The sequence below is a fragment of the Lactuca virosa genome, chromosome 2 (genome assembly GCF_052849685.1).
Source record: "Lactuca virosa cultivar CGN04683 chromosome 2, Lactuca_virosa_CGN04683_v6, whole genome shotgun sequence".
In the NCBI taxonomy this organism is placed as follows: domain Eukaryota; kingdom Viridiplantae; phylum Streptophyta; class Magnoliopsida; order Asterales; family Asteraceae; genus Lactuca; species Lactuca virosa.
The window spans coordinates 152706314-152721041 of NC_136427.1; the positions used below are offsets into that span (position 1 = coordinate 152706314).

General features: G+C 35.0%; 1 protein-coding gene across 1 annotated transcript; it reads right to left on the reverse strand.

Annotated features, from left to right (window-relative positions):
- Positions 1 to 7696: 7696 nt before the first annotated feature.
- Positions 7697 to 12106, reverse strand: LOC145159624 (glucosidase 2 subunit beta-like). Its single transcript, XM_079078642.1, has 16 exons — positions 11714 to 12106; positions 11493 to 11618; positions 10928 to 11023; positions 10605 to 10844; positions 10350 to 10525; positions 10202 to 10282; positions 10030 to 10101; positions 9355 to 9646; positions 9178 to 9282; positions 8986 to 9087; positions 8838 to 8895; positions 8687 to 8755; positions 8500 to 8587; positions 8348 to 8409; positions 8223 to 8274; positions 7697 to 8125 (listed from the first exon to the last, which is right to left on the reverse strand). The coding sequence occupies exons 1-16, from the start codon at positions 11823 to 11825 to the stop codon at positions 8063 to 8065; spliced, it is 1794 nt and encodes a 597-aa protein (XP_078934768.1). The 5' UTR covers positions 11826 to 12106; the 3' UTR covers positions 7697 to 8062.
- Between the last annotated feature and the right edge of the window lie 2622 nt (positions 12107 to 14728).

A 14728-nucleotide genomic window follows, 5' to 3' on the forward strand; every position in this document is an offset into this window, starting at 1 on the left:
TCGTCCCAAGTATTGTCTCGCTGTTTTCCAAGTCACCATACAAGAAAATCACATAACAACTTAACACACCAGATAACAAAACAAAGGTTTTATATTATTCCTTGAAACGATTACACAAAGGTTCAAGTTCACCCTATACTATGCCTCTAACACTTCCTGATACTAGCTATATCCTGATATGAATTCTTCATCCTTGATTCTTCGCATTGTCATCTGCTTCGTCAAGGATCATTTGAAATGCTCTTGCCTTTGGCTGTGGCAGCACATTCGGCCTTGTAGCCCCTTCTCTTCTTGGGCAGTTTTGCTTGAAGTGTCCTTCTTCACCACACTTAAAGCAGGCTTCTCTTTTGGTTGTGCATTCACTGGAATAATGACCAGTCTTCCCGCATTTTAAGAAGGTCATCTCTTTAGAGCATCTCCCAATGTGCTTCCTCTTGCACTTATCACACCATTGTGGTCCTTCTTCGAACTCCTTCGAATCAGACTTCGAGAATTTTCTCTTCTCATCGGACCTTGAGGATCCTTCAAACTTTCTTTTCTCGCCTACTTCGGCCCTCTCCAGATTCTTTTCCCTTATCTGGGTCTCGACGTTCTTAGCAGCCCAGATGGCGGCTTTCAAAGTGGTTGCTTGCTTGACCATCGGACCAAAGTCCGCTGGTAATCCACGGACAAACTTGTTAACCTTGGAGAGTTCAGTTGGAACCAGGTAAGGAACAAGATTCATCTTCTCCGTAAAACTAATAGCGTACTCGGTGACGCTCAACCTTCCCTTCTTTAGATTCTGGAACTCATTGTTGATTTCCAGAAGATCCTGCTCATAGCAGTATTGCATTTTCAGTTGCACCACAAAATCTTCCCAAGACATCTTGCTAGCTTCTCCCTTGGGCATCGAACCAGCTAGTAGCTTCCACCAGCTCAGTACTCCAGACTTTAACAGAGGAATCGCGAGAGCGGTCTTCTGTCTGATGCTACACTCGCAACTCTCGAACATTGTCTCCATCTCGGAGATCCAGTCCATAACTTCCACTAGTGTCGAGCTTCCAGATAGACACAGTGGTTTGGATGCCATGAAGTCCTTGTACTTGCATCCACGTATGTCATTTCCTCCATCCTGGTTGTTTTGCCTAACAATCGGTGGGTTGGCTTGACCAACAATCCCACTGAAGTTTCCTCCTTCCGACTGCCCTTCATTCAATTCGGGCTATTCAATCGGCATTGAAAGTTCGTCACGATTCTGTTGAAGCAGACGTTTAGTTTCCTCTATTTGACGATCCAACATTGTTTGAATCATCAATTGTACTCCAGCCATTGTTATCGGCTCAGGTGCTGCTGCTGCAACAACTACTTGCTCAATCACAGGTGGTTGATTCCTGTTTTCGTTCACGTTTCCAGCTCCACTTCTGGTTCTTGCCATTTTTGATCTATACACCGAATAAGGTGAATTTAGATCCTCATTCACGATCGATATTCAAATCATCCTTATCACTCCGAAACGTTTACATGCTAGTTCTAATATCGTAGTCGTACGCTTAGAATCCTAAACACATAAAGTTTCCAGATCCGGTCGGCAACAGACCATAGATCCAAACAAATAACATCATATATGGCAAACATATAACATTTAGCACATAAAAGTATTTTAGGCAACTTCCCTAAAATATACTAGTGCTCGTGTCTAAAATATGGTAGACACTCATTTCACGATCATCACTTAGCATTCTAAGTTTAAGTCTAGAAATCCTACAAATTCCTAGTTCGCTTAAACTAATGCTCTGATACCAACTGTGACATCCTCATTTTCACGGCCAGAAAAGACCGATTTGTTTATGCTTTATTTGAAAATCATAGTATATTTTTAAATAAATATATTGCGGAATTTGTTCCCAGAAAAACATGATAAATATATTATCAAAGCATTTCCGAAGAAATGTATTTTGTTCATATTAAAACTTTGGGATGTCATCATCAATACTGAAACATAAGCATAAACAGACCTTACATTTATTTACACTAGTGATCTACATCTCCTTTAAATCTCTCAGTGTAAAGTAGCTTCGTATCGATACCTGTGATACAAAAATATTGAGTGGGTCAGGTTTGGAAAACCTGGTGAGTACATAGGGATTTCAATCCCACAATGTTATAACATATATATAATTTAGAATTCACGCAATATAAAATTTTTCTCTATATATATATAACCAACTCTTACCCCACCCTGTCAATCCTCTCAACGAGACTAAAAACTAACCTCTCGACCTGATCCATACTCCCGGATCTAAAACTAACCTCTCGACCTGATCCATACTCCCGGATCTAAAACTAACATCTCGACCTGATCCATACTCCCAGATCTAATAACAAATAACTATGTCCTGTCCATACTCCCGGACTAAGGGCAACTAACTTTGTCTTAATCCATACTCCCAGATTAATGACAGATTATATGTCCTGTCCATACTCCCGGACTAAGGACAACTGACTATGTCTTAATCCATACTCCCGGATTAATGACAATTAACTAAGTCCAATCCATACTCTCGGACTAGGGACGAATAACTATGTCTAATCCATGCTCCCGGATCAATGACATATTTTAAAATTCTATTCTCCGTATATATCTCACTCGTACTCATAAAGAGATACTACCCCATAACCATTATAACAAACCTTAGGTTTACTCTTTAACCTAAGTTATCATAAACAATAAGGTATGTCCTTTAACACTTAATTCAGACATCATCAAATAACTCACACAAAACATATATTTAATACATTCAAACAATACTTGTATTAAAATCATGTTCATGAATGGGACTATGCACTCACATGATAAGACGACGATTGGACAGCACTTCGTCCCTTAAAACAATATTCTTCGATGAACCAGGATGTTTTCTAAAAAAATCGGGCTTCACGCGGGCAGAGTTTCGCCTCGAAAACTCTTTTTCTCGGGATCTTCGGGGCGTCGGGACTTGCTTCGGGTGTCGGGATTAATACCGGGGCTTCGGGGGTATTTCTTGCCAAGTAGAAGAAAGAAAAAGGGGTGGAGAATGGTAAATTAGCAAAAGAAATCGGCAGCCCTCGAGTTCTATTTATAGGGTGAAAATATGAGATTCACGACGTGAACCATGTATGTTCACGTCGTGACTTCGATTCTGGTCACCCCCTAGGCTTGCCGTGTGTATTCTAGGCTCGAAATGTGCCGTTCACTGAGTTCACATCGTGAACACTGTTTTCACGTCGTGGTCTCTGACACGGCTTTGGGGTTCGCGCCCCGAACTTCAGAAATTCATATCTTTCGCATACGAACTCCGTTTTCGACGTTCTTTATATCCACGCGTAGGCGAAATTATGCTCTACAACTTTCATTTAGACTCCATTGGCTAATTTTAACTTTATTTTTAATATTATATTAATATTATATTTTTAACGGGCCGGGACAGGAAAAGTCCGTGAAAATTTCATAACTTCTTCATCCGATGTCCGTTTTCGTCTGTCTTTTTATCGTTACGCTACTATTAACGAGATCTCGGATTCTCGTTTAGGTTGTGTCGGCTAAAAACCGCTCGATCTATTATTCTAATTTCGGGTTGTATACTGCTAAGCCGAAACTTCGAAAAATCATAACTTCCTCATACGAAGTCAGATTTGGGCGTTCTTTTTATGCACGCTCTCGGTTTAACGTATTCTACGACTTTCGTTTAGATCGCTAAGGCCAAATATCGCTCTATCGTAAATTCACTATTTACGTCGCGCTGTGCCGTGCCGGTTCTGTCGCGAAACTTCGACATGTCATAACTTCTTCGTTATAACTCGGATTTCAGCGTTCTTTATATGTACGGAATCCTTGTAACATATAATAAAAATTAGTTAAAATTACTCCTTCTAAATAATCTTCTATCAAAAAGTCATTTTCGACGCTTATCGTCTCTAAATTGACTAGCCCGAATCTGCGGGTGTTACAGCAACAATGGACAGTTTTCGCCGGTCGGAAAACGTGTATGAAAAGGGTTGTGGTGCGGCGTTCGCTGACAAAGCAGCAGGCGGAACGATGGTTGTCGGACTCGGCGATGCCAACAGCGGCTGAGGAGGGCTCCAATGGGGTGGCGGCTACCGGAAGTGAAGAAGGAGGGTGGCGGTTGTCTCATATGGCTAGGGTTAGGGTTACGAACAAGTGACGAGTTTATACCCGGTTATGCACATATTCTCCCCATAATTACATTTCCAACCCCTCCATCCCAATTCTCTTCAAAACAAGTCCTTAATTTACAATCTAAACCCTCCCTTCTGAAAATCATTACATATCAAGTCCGAATACTTACCATATGGCCCCTCCATGACCAATTATTTTCAACTTAGGCACCTAATTTACCCTCTTAGCCCCAGCCATCCAAGATCCTTTCAAATTAAGTCCTAATAGTTACCAAGCACCCCCTGGCTTCTGAAAACCTTTACTAAACCAACCCTGATCTTACACTTTAACCCCCGAAGATCTAAATTATATTGTTTGGCTCCCCGAACCAACACCCCGCTAAATAATTATGGATTTTAGGGTCATTATAAAATAATATAAATTATAAATTTACATTTCGGGGTTCCGGGTTTATTATTTAATTACTCTATTTCAAACGGGGTGTTACATTCGCATGGGTTGCCGAAAAACTCATTCACGCAACTTTCCATGTATTGTCATAAACTGCAAATGAAGGCGCCATAACACATATCAAGATAGATGCCCAAAGTCAATTTAAACTGTTCTTATTTAGAATTCGTTATCACATTATTTATTTTGTAAGTCGTGTCATTTTTAGATTCAAAAATTTGTTATGAGCTTACAATGAGTACTCGTTACAAAAACAATGGCACTTGAGAGTGAAATACTTGGAACATTGTTCCTAGTGACTGAATATTGTTATTAGCTTATGGAATGGGGAAGATTGAGGAAAGGGGATCATGGAAGTGGTTTTTATCAAATCTCCATAGAGAAATCGGTGATTTAAAGGGCTTAGGTTATCATATATGATAAAGTTAAACGCCTAAACCAGTTGAGTGAGTTGTTATGTGTGCTTTCCCTGATGCACATTATGGACTATGTTGTTGGCATATTCATTCCAAATGAAAGAAAAATAAGAGAAATGAAATCATAGGGAATGCATGCAAAGTGTTTTAAACAGAGGACTTTAAAGATCATATGGTTAGGCTCCATCTTATTTTACTAGAAATTGGTGATTGGATTGATCGTATTAGGCATGTAAAGTGGACAAGATTTTCCTAGGGGGCAAGAAGACATAGACATGTGTATTTTATTTTTGGAATATTTTGTTAGATGTAATAACTTTGTATTTTGTTCCACGAAAACTTATATTATATTGCAATAATTGTTACATTAATTAAGAAATAACTATATAATAACTAATTGTATTATTAGGAGTCTAGAAATGACAGCAGATATAATGATTTTTTACCCTCAATAAAACTTTGCATAATCCTATTAACATTTTTAAGACGGTTCTGCTATTCAAGAAATCCATAATTGTCTGATGTCTATATTGGCATTAGATTTCATTTGTTCTTAAAATTTTATTTATCCTCTTTAATAAATGAAAGTTTTTTTGGAATTTGTCACACTCTCGTTCAATTTGCCAAATGTTATTTTTTGATTATTTTGAATTAATTTTTTTTCTACATGTCATTTTATGAGTTTTTCTATTTTATTAAATTTCACATAATATTTTAATTGAATAATTGTAATAAATGTATATCAATTTCATTAATGAACTCACCTTTTAATTTCAAAATTCCCAAAATTAAAGCTCATTAGTTTATTTTATTTATTTAAATTATTTGTTTAAATTTAAAAGATAAAAAACATTTCCATTATAATAATTCATTATTTTTCTTATGTTCTTATAAATTTTAAGTTCTCTAATATTTTGACTTTTATATTAATTTTTATTTTTAAATTAACTCATATAATACATGAGTTTTAAAACTAGTTTCTTAATATTATTCGGTTATTTCTTTTTTCTTGGATCTCTACTATGAGAGCGTCTCTACATGCATTAATAGTTGACACCTCTCTCAGACTTTTTGGATGACTATTTTTTATTTTTTATAATAATGAGAAAAGAAAGTAAATGATTTGATTTGAAGTATGGTATATTTTTATTTTGTTTATATAGTAGTCGGATAATGTGGTAGGCATAACAATTAATACCAATGTTAGTGTTAAACGAGTGTTTGTTGGGAGAATGAACATCAATATTAGGTGGTAATACATAAATACATAAGTTAGGAATCCATTTCATAGGTTTCCAAGTGCCTATCCATCCCACAAGCCCCGCTATAAAAAAAAATGGTGATATCTTTTTTACCATTTCACAAGGTCCTGTAGGGATGAGCATTAGAACTGTCGGAATCGGAACCAGATCGGAACCGAACTGAACCGGAATCGGAATTGATAATAAGGTCTAGTTATCGGTTCTCCATTTTTATGAAAACCGATCCCTGTTCTAAAAATCGGAACCAGTTTGACATTTTTTCCGTTTTCTAAAATGCGCATAACTCACTCATATGAAGTCGGAAGTACCTGATTTTTTTTCCAACATTTAATTTGGAGTTTGTAATTCTTTTTTTACAATACAAACATATATTTTTGTTAGATACTGAATCAGACACATGTCCCGAAAGAAAAAATATCGATACTGCGTTTTTTCTGTTTCAACATTTTTTTGTTTATTTGAATCTGTCCCGTTTTTTTAAATTTGCATAACACATTCATATGACGTCGTAATTACTTAATTTTTTCAATTATGTAATTTGGTGTTTGTACTTCATTTTAGATTGTACAAACATATATTTTGGTTAGATATTGAATCAACTATAGACTCGGGAAGACGACATATCATGCTGCGTATTTTCTATTTCAGCATTTTGTTTTTATTTTTTGGAATCTGTCTCGCTTTTAAAATGTGTATAACTCACTAATAATTACTTGATTCTTTTTTCATCATGCAATTTAATGTTTGTACTTCAATTTAGAATGTAAAAAAGTCATAATTTGGTTAAATATTGAATCATTTATAGGCTCCGGAAGATAACATATCATCTACAACATTTCAACTGGTTCTAGTTCGAAAAATAACTGAAAAACCGGGACCGGAATTAAAACTAGCGGTCCAGTTCCCAGTTCTTATAATATAGGAAAACCGGTTTCGGTTCCGAACTAGTCCGGTTCTAAAGCTCGCCCCTACCTCCCTGTCCCTGTTTTGTAGTGCCCTATGAAATGAGTGGTTAGTAGGGGAATGACTATTTTTGTCTTTTTCTTTTATCATAATCCGCATAATTGGATCATAGAAACATGCTTTCATTTATTTATTTATTATAACATCCAACTTTCATTTCTTTCTATTACAACGTTATAGCTTTTAATTTGTTTCTTATTGAGTAATTGTTTTTTAAAAATACTTTCAAAAAAAAATCTTGTTAGCACATTGTACTTGAAAATCTACTCAATCATGGCAACGAAAATTGATTAGTATAAGGATGACATTCCCATAAACCGATAGATTTTTCAAAGTACAATGTTGTAATATGAAGATATAAAAGTAAAATGTAATGACAAATAAATAAATAAATAATGTAAGTAAATTGGTATTTCTCGCATAGAAAAATAAAGAACCACAACAGAAAATTAAGATCAATCCATATTTAATTCATCATTTTAAAGAGCATTTTTTTTGGCAAAAGAATGGATTCACAGTCCCCCAACACATCTTCATCTACCTCTCAAGATTATCTAAATACAGTTCCCTTTTCCATAAATGGAAAGGTTCAACTTCCAATGCATGAGGTACAACTTACTATAGAATCAATGTTCTAGTTTTACCAATTCTAGTCCCCTCGAAAAACCAACTATATTCTTATAAGCCTCACTCCATATATCTCATGGAAGTGTTGTATTGATCCTATTTAGCGAGTTCATCCCAAAAATGGAATAAAAGGACAAATCGGTCATTTTCTTTTTTGCTTTTTCCATAATAAATAGTATGAGAAATACTTAAAGCTCATCGTGACCTTGTGGTTGTTCCATTATCACTGCTTCTAATTTATCTTGTAGCTCCTGAAACATTCCATACAATCTTTCTCAGGTTATTCTTTTACAATGAGAAGGGCATTTTCGTCTTTTTCACAGACAAAATGATGAAAGACATGTGTACCTTGAGTCTTCCTTCTTGACAAAGGGCTGGAGTAGTTAATAATGCCGAGTATCTGCAATTAAATTTTTTTTTCACAATTCACAATAAAAATAAATAAATAAATTATTTTTTGGGGGGGGGCTTACTCGCAACGGCTAGGTTCATCTATATCAGCAACTTCAACTTTTGATCCACATCTTAATCTCACCTGTAAAATGTTGAGAAAATATCATATGTTCAAAGGGGCAATTCTGTAATTTTTTAATTAATGTAAAGATTAAAATATTGAGATAAGTACAGTTAAGCTTCTTTGAGGTCCATTCCAGCATTTGTCACCATTTGAGAAGAGCATGACTCTGTATGACTCATCAAATTTCTCCCATTGCCTATTATTTATATATAATAAAAGAAATAAAACATTTGAGAAATTTAATTTTTCAGTGAAAACTAATTAATTAATTTAAAAAAAAAAAAAAAAAAAGTACCCTAAAGTAGTTGTGCTGTGCCCCTCCACTTGGGTGGCGTCCTTAAAAGGACAAACTTTGTAAACATACCTAAAGTGATTTAAAAAAATCAAAATTCAGCAAAATGAAAAATGAAAAAAGTAATAATAAAAAAAAAGTAAAGTTTAATAACTTGTTCTCTTTGATCTCAAAACAGTGACCATATAACGAATAAAACTCCTTCTCTGGTCCTGTAATGTCAAACAAAGATAAATATAAGGTTTATAATGTACTTTTTTGGTTTAGTTTTTTATTTAAAAAAAAAAGTAAAAAAGTTTTACCAAAGTCGTGTCCTAGTTTTTTTGTTAAACTTGTTATCCTTGATTGTATTTTAGACAACTTCCCACTTGCATCATCGTATTCTTTTCGTACACTTTCAGCCTCTAAAACACATAAAATTAAATAAATAAATAAATTTTCAAATTTCAAAAAAAAAAAAGGGTTTTTATTTTTTTATTTTTTTATTTTTTTACCAGAGGTATCGACTGGAGTCTGAAATGGATTAACAGATTGAAGAAATTTCTTCACAGTTTGTTGAATCTTCTCCAACCATGATGGGTTGCTTGTGCTTTCCATATCTTAACCATTTAAAAATTCAAAATTCAAAATTCAAAATTCAAATAACAAAATTAAAATAACAATTTGTGCACCTGACATGTCAATTTCATCATCTGAATCATATTTGTGTGAGCTACTAGAATCATCATCATGTGATGTATCTCCAACATCATTTGTATGATCTTCTGTGTCATCATCCTCATCATAGTTACGGTGGTCCTCCTCAGTTTCTGTATCATATCCACTGTATTCTTCCTCATGTGTATCATCATCATGATCATGATCATCATGATGCTCAGTTTTTTTCCCTGTCCAACGTGAACCAATGGTTCGACCTAATTCTTCCCTTGATAATGACTCATTATCTTCAGATGCTTCTTCTTCCTGAAAAAAAAAAGGATAATTACATATATGCCCTTGTTAAATCTTTTTTTACAATGGTTTTAATAGTTTATAATCATTTTTTATATCTTAGAATTATTATAATAATTAAAAATTTTAACTATATTAGGATATTTTCATGTTGTAGATGGAGAATATTTAGATATTACCATTGAGATTTTGTTGTTTAAGTAGGGCATATACAATATTTTAAAGTTTTATGAAGGGTAAACATGATAATTAGAAATTAAGTTGAGCAAATATGATATTTTTGATGTTTAATAAGGGTATATACGGAATTCTTCCAGAAAAAAAGAGGGAATCCCACAAATTATATAAAAGATAGAAATAAGGAATTAATTCCCCTAAGTTGATTAATAAGGTACCTTATTTTCAGGGTCATGATGATGATCATGTTCATGTTCATGTTGAGATGATTCCTCATTCTTTTCAACATGCTATACAAAGAGAGGAAATCTCAATACAATTGAATATTACAAAAATATATATATCAGTAAATGAACAAAATGAATATAACATGTATCATGTATGATGTACCTCTTCTTCTATATTATCATGAGATGCATCCTTTCCATCATCATCACTGTGTGTAGATTCAACAGAGCCCTTGTTTGGATCCTAATAAAAGATCAAGATGTGAGAACTTTTCAAAAAAAAAAAAAATCAAGATTCTTTGTTCTCTAACCTCATTGTCATTGTCAGAGGTAGTACTTTCTTTGGATTCTTGCTCTTCAGCATTCACTTTTTCTTCACCTTTTTGTTCCTTCAAAGCTGCTTCTTCAGCTTCTTTTTTCAGTTTCTCCTCTTGTTCTTTCTGGATACGTTCTTTCTCCTCTGCTTTCTCTATTTGTTCCTTGCGATCTAGAAATTTGAAGGAAACAAAAAAAGATAAAAGTAAATTATTATGTGAAGACACTAGAAAGAGAATTTACAGAAGTACCCTTGAGCTGTTGAACAAGTCCTTTAAGAATAGTCTCCTCATTCTTTAACCTAGATAACTCTGCTTCATCTTTTGCTACTGAAACTTTTGCTTCTTCAACTTCACGTTTTCTTATAGCAACACCCTCATGAAAAGTTGCAATCTTTTTCTTTAATCTGTCTCTTGCTACTTTTCCAGCTTCCCAACAGGTGTTTTTGCATTTGATTTTACCATTATATTCATCACTTCCATCACAGCAATCTGCTCAATGTAACCAGATATCAGTATTATATCACTATTATCTAATATGTGTGTAATAATTAAGAATAAAAGTTTGGTTTTACCGCATATTCCATCATTAACCCTGGAAGAATATATAGAAAGTGGGGTATGGCCCGCGTTTTGGCAATAGAATTTCCCATTAGGACATGCTGATGTTCCTGAAATGCCAAAATTTTAAACTATTATCACTGCAACAAGATTGTATTTGTAGCTTAACATTATAATGAGACCCTCACTCAAAAGATTAAAGTGTAATTACAACCTGAACAAAGGCTCCTAGCTTCCTATGTATACAATTTATCAATGCAAGGAAGCATATATATTCAGGTTTTTGTGCAACACTTTGTTTGCTCAACAATACTATGATAAAACACACCTACTGTTGTCTCTAATTCTAAGCAATTACTATCAACTATCAAGCAAATTGTTCTCAAGTATCTCTATTCTAAACAGTTACGTTGTTTGCTTAACTTGAAACATGTGGCCTTTGTCACTTCTAATGAATAAAAAACAGTAATCAATGAACGTTAAGAAATAAAACTACAGTGAAGAACGATTACAAACTTATTCAAGTTGGGAATTTCGCCAAAAAAAACTTAATTTTCAACAGGGAAATGGCTAGCAGACCTGGTTCATCGGTGCCATCAGAGCAATCACAAAAGTCGTCATTAAGTTGCGTCTTTGTGAAAGTTTTAGATCCATCTTTGCATTTAATCGTTCCTGACGAAAATAATCCCTTGTAGTATTCCTCATCTGTTCAACAAAAGAAAGGGGAAACTGAAAATTGAAAATAACGACACAGTCATTCAGTCGACCAACAATCACGAACATAAGGGTAGAAATTACACCTTGCGGAGCAACTCCGAGAAGGTCTTCTGATAGAACAACGGCAGATCTGAGAATCAACATCGAACAAAAGACGAACAGTAGGAAGGATTGTGTATGTATCTTCATTTTCATCTTTTTCTTACTAAGTTAGACCTATGTGTAACAGAATTTTGATGGCTTTATCTCAAAATTCACACCAACTGAACTCGAAAGATATGAAAAGCAGCTCGGATTATTCAATGTATTTCGATCCTCAGATCATTTGCCCGTGCATTTGAATCCCTAACAAGGTATCGTAGCAGCGTTACCTACGCAACACACTGTAATTGCAGTGGTGAGTACTGATAGACGAGGGTTTAAGTTCCACCAGACTAACGACGCCGTTTCGACCAGTGGGCTCCCAAGTCCCAACCCTTCCTTTTTTGGGTTAGACACCTCCTAACCATTTTGGGTGATCTATATATAATTATAAAAAATAAAAAATAAAATGTAAAAATGTCCTCGTTTGTACTCTCTTCGTCTCAAAATAATTGTCTACAGACGGATTAAGAAAACATTAATTACTATTAACTTTATTAAATGAAATAACATTCTTACCATTTTGTTGCATTTAATTTCATGATAGTTGCATTTAATTGTATGGTATTTTAAGTAATAATGAGGGATATTATGGTAAAATATATGTTTATTTTTAGAAGTAGATTATTATTTTGGAACAAACCAAAAAAAACATGGACTATTAATATAGGACGAAAGGAGTATTTTTTTTTTACTAAGGTTAAATAATTCAACTTGCAAAAATGTTTGAAGGTTTCATTGTGGATTTAGCTATATATTCTGTAACTAATAACTGTTAGTTTTGGTTTGTTAAGCTTGGTAAAATGACATCTTATCTTTTATTTTGTATTTTCTATCAAAAAAAATTATATTATCTAAGTCATACACACCTCATCCCCACTATTTAAACTCAACTGAACGATCTCCTCTAACCCTTCTTATTCTTCGGACCATGTTTTTTTGGTGGTTTTCTCCTGTGATGATGATTGACACCACCACGACCACTACTCATCCATCTGACGATAAGAAACATGTGTATGTGTGTAATCTGTATCTTAATTAAGACGCATAGTTTGTGCTTTTTTTTAATTATCTTTTACAAAAGTCTTATGCTTCAAGACTAACTATTTGACCTCTATGGATATGACTTAATTTTTCCAACTAAACTATGTAGAATAAAAGAAATAGATTAATATAAACATTTGTATATTAATAAATCAATCATATATTTCAATAACACTATTGTTTAACATATCATATTAATTGCAGGTAGTTTTGCCCCTAAATTTTAGAATTCAAAGCAGTTACATGGACTGCCATCCTTAATAATGTAACATCCCAAGTTCGGAAGCAAGAAGTTGAAGGGTGCTAAGTGAAAATAAAGGAAGGGACTCGGCGAGTAGGTCTCTTGACTCGTCGAGTCGAAGCGGGTGCGTGGCACGGGGTTAAGTGGCCTGACTCGGCGAGTCGGCGGCTGGACTCGACGAGTCGGTGTTGGTCGAGGAAAAACCCTAATCTTCGGGGTTGCACCCTATTTAAAGGACTTAATGTCCTCCCCTCAGCTCCTTTAGCCCCCTTTGAGACCCAAAAACCCTAGAATCGTGAGTGAGAGCCATTGGAAGCAAATTGGAGCATTGTTAAGTGTTTTGTGAAGAGATCTTGAAGATCAAGAAGCTTGGATCAAGGAGATTTGTGGAGATTCAGATTACTCTTCAGCAGGAGGTCGTTTTGGAGGTAATGAATCGTTATCCTTGGCTTTCCCCTTTCTAGATCCATTTTCATGGAAGTTTTAGGGCTTGTTTGGAGATGATATGATGAGATCTTGGTGTATAAGTTAGATCTGGAGTTGAAACTCCAGATCTGAGCTCTATTTGGATCAAAGATGCAGAAAGCCCTTTTGGTTGCTATGCAAAAGCCTTTCCCCAAGAGTTAAGTCCCTTTCTAGCTTGGTTTTTGGTATTATGGGGCAAGAAGCACGTAAAGGTAGCAACTTTATGTTGCTAATGGACTCTAGAGACCCCGATCTATTGTTTGGAGCAAAGGAGCAGCTCTGTGTCTCGAGATTTTGGGAATGCACGTATGGACTCGACGAGTCTGGGAGATGACTCGGCGAGTCAGGCTAGAGATTAGACTTTGAGTCACGTAGTAACTCGGCGAGTCGCATGGGTGACTCGGCGAGTCTTATGATGATGAGCTTGGACTCGACGAGTTGGAAGTGTTGGATTAGTGTCTAAGTCCGTAACTATATTTTGTATGTACTTGACCCGAGTGTGCATGGTCCTTTTGGGTTGCCTTCACCAAAGCAACTTGACAAGGTAATTTGATATGAGAGAGAAGATATTATGGTTTATTAATATATTATAAGAATAATATATTAAAGGAGAAATCATATTTATTTAATTAGTATTAGTCATAAATTAATTAGGAATTAATTTGGTGACTAAAAGAGATTAATTAAATAAAGGGGTATAAACTGTCAAATGTGTGATAGTTGAGTTTTGAGCTGGGAAACCTAATGGACTAAGGGAGAACGAAATTATGATGAGGGATCATCATATTTTCGTCCAAGGGCCTCATTCCAGAAGGTTCCTTGGGCTGCTTGGTGGCTAAGCTATCCATTAGGGTTTAGACTGAAACCCTAGCACCCTACAGTATAAATAGATGCCCTATGCTTCAATTTTAGGCCACTTGATTCCAAGGGAAACCCTAGGGCAGAAATTAGCATCCTTCCCCTCTCTCTCTTAATTGCCTTCTTGCTTCAAAGTGTTTGTGAGCCATTAGAGGCACTACAATTGTGGTGCTTGCTTTCAAGAGTTCGAGAGATCAAGGAAACTAGTTGTTATTGCAATATAATAACAAAGGTATGTCTACTACACTTCTATATGATTTTCGAAAATAATAGAAGCATGCCAGGGTTTATTTTGTGTTCATATAGTTGTATGTCTTATAGTGAAAACATAGATCCAATTAGGGTTGCA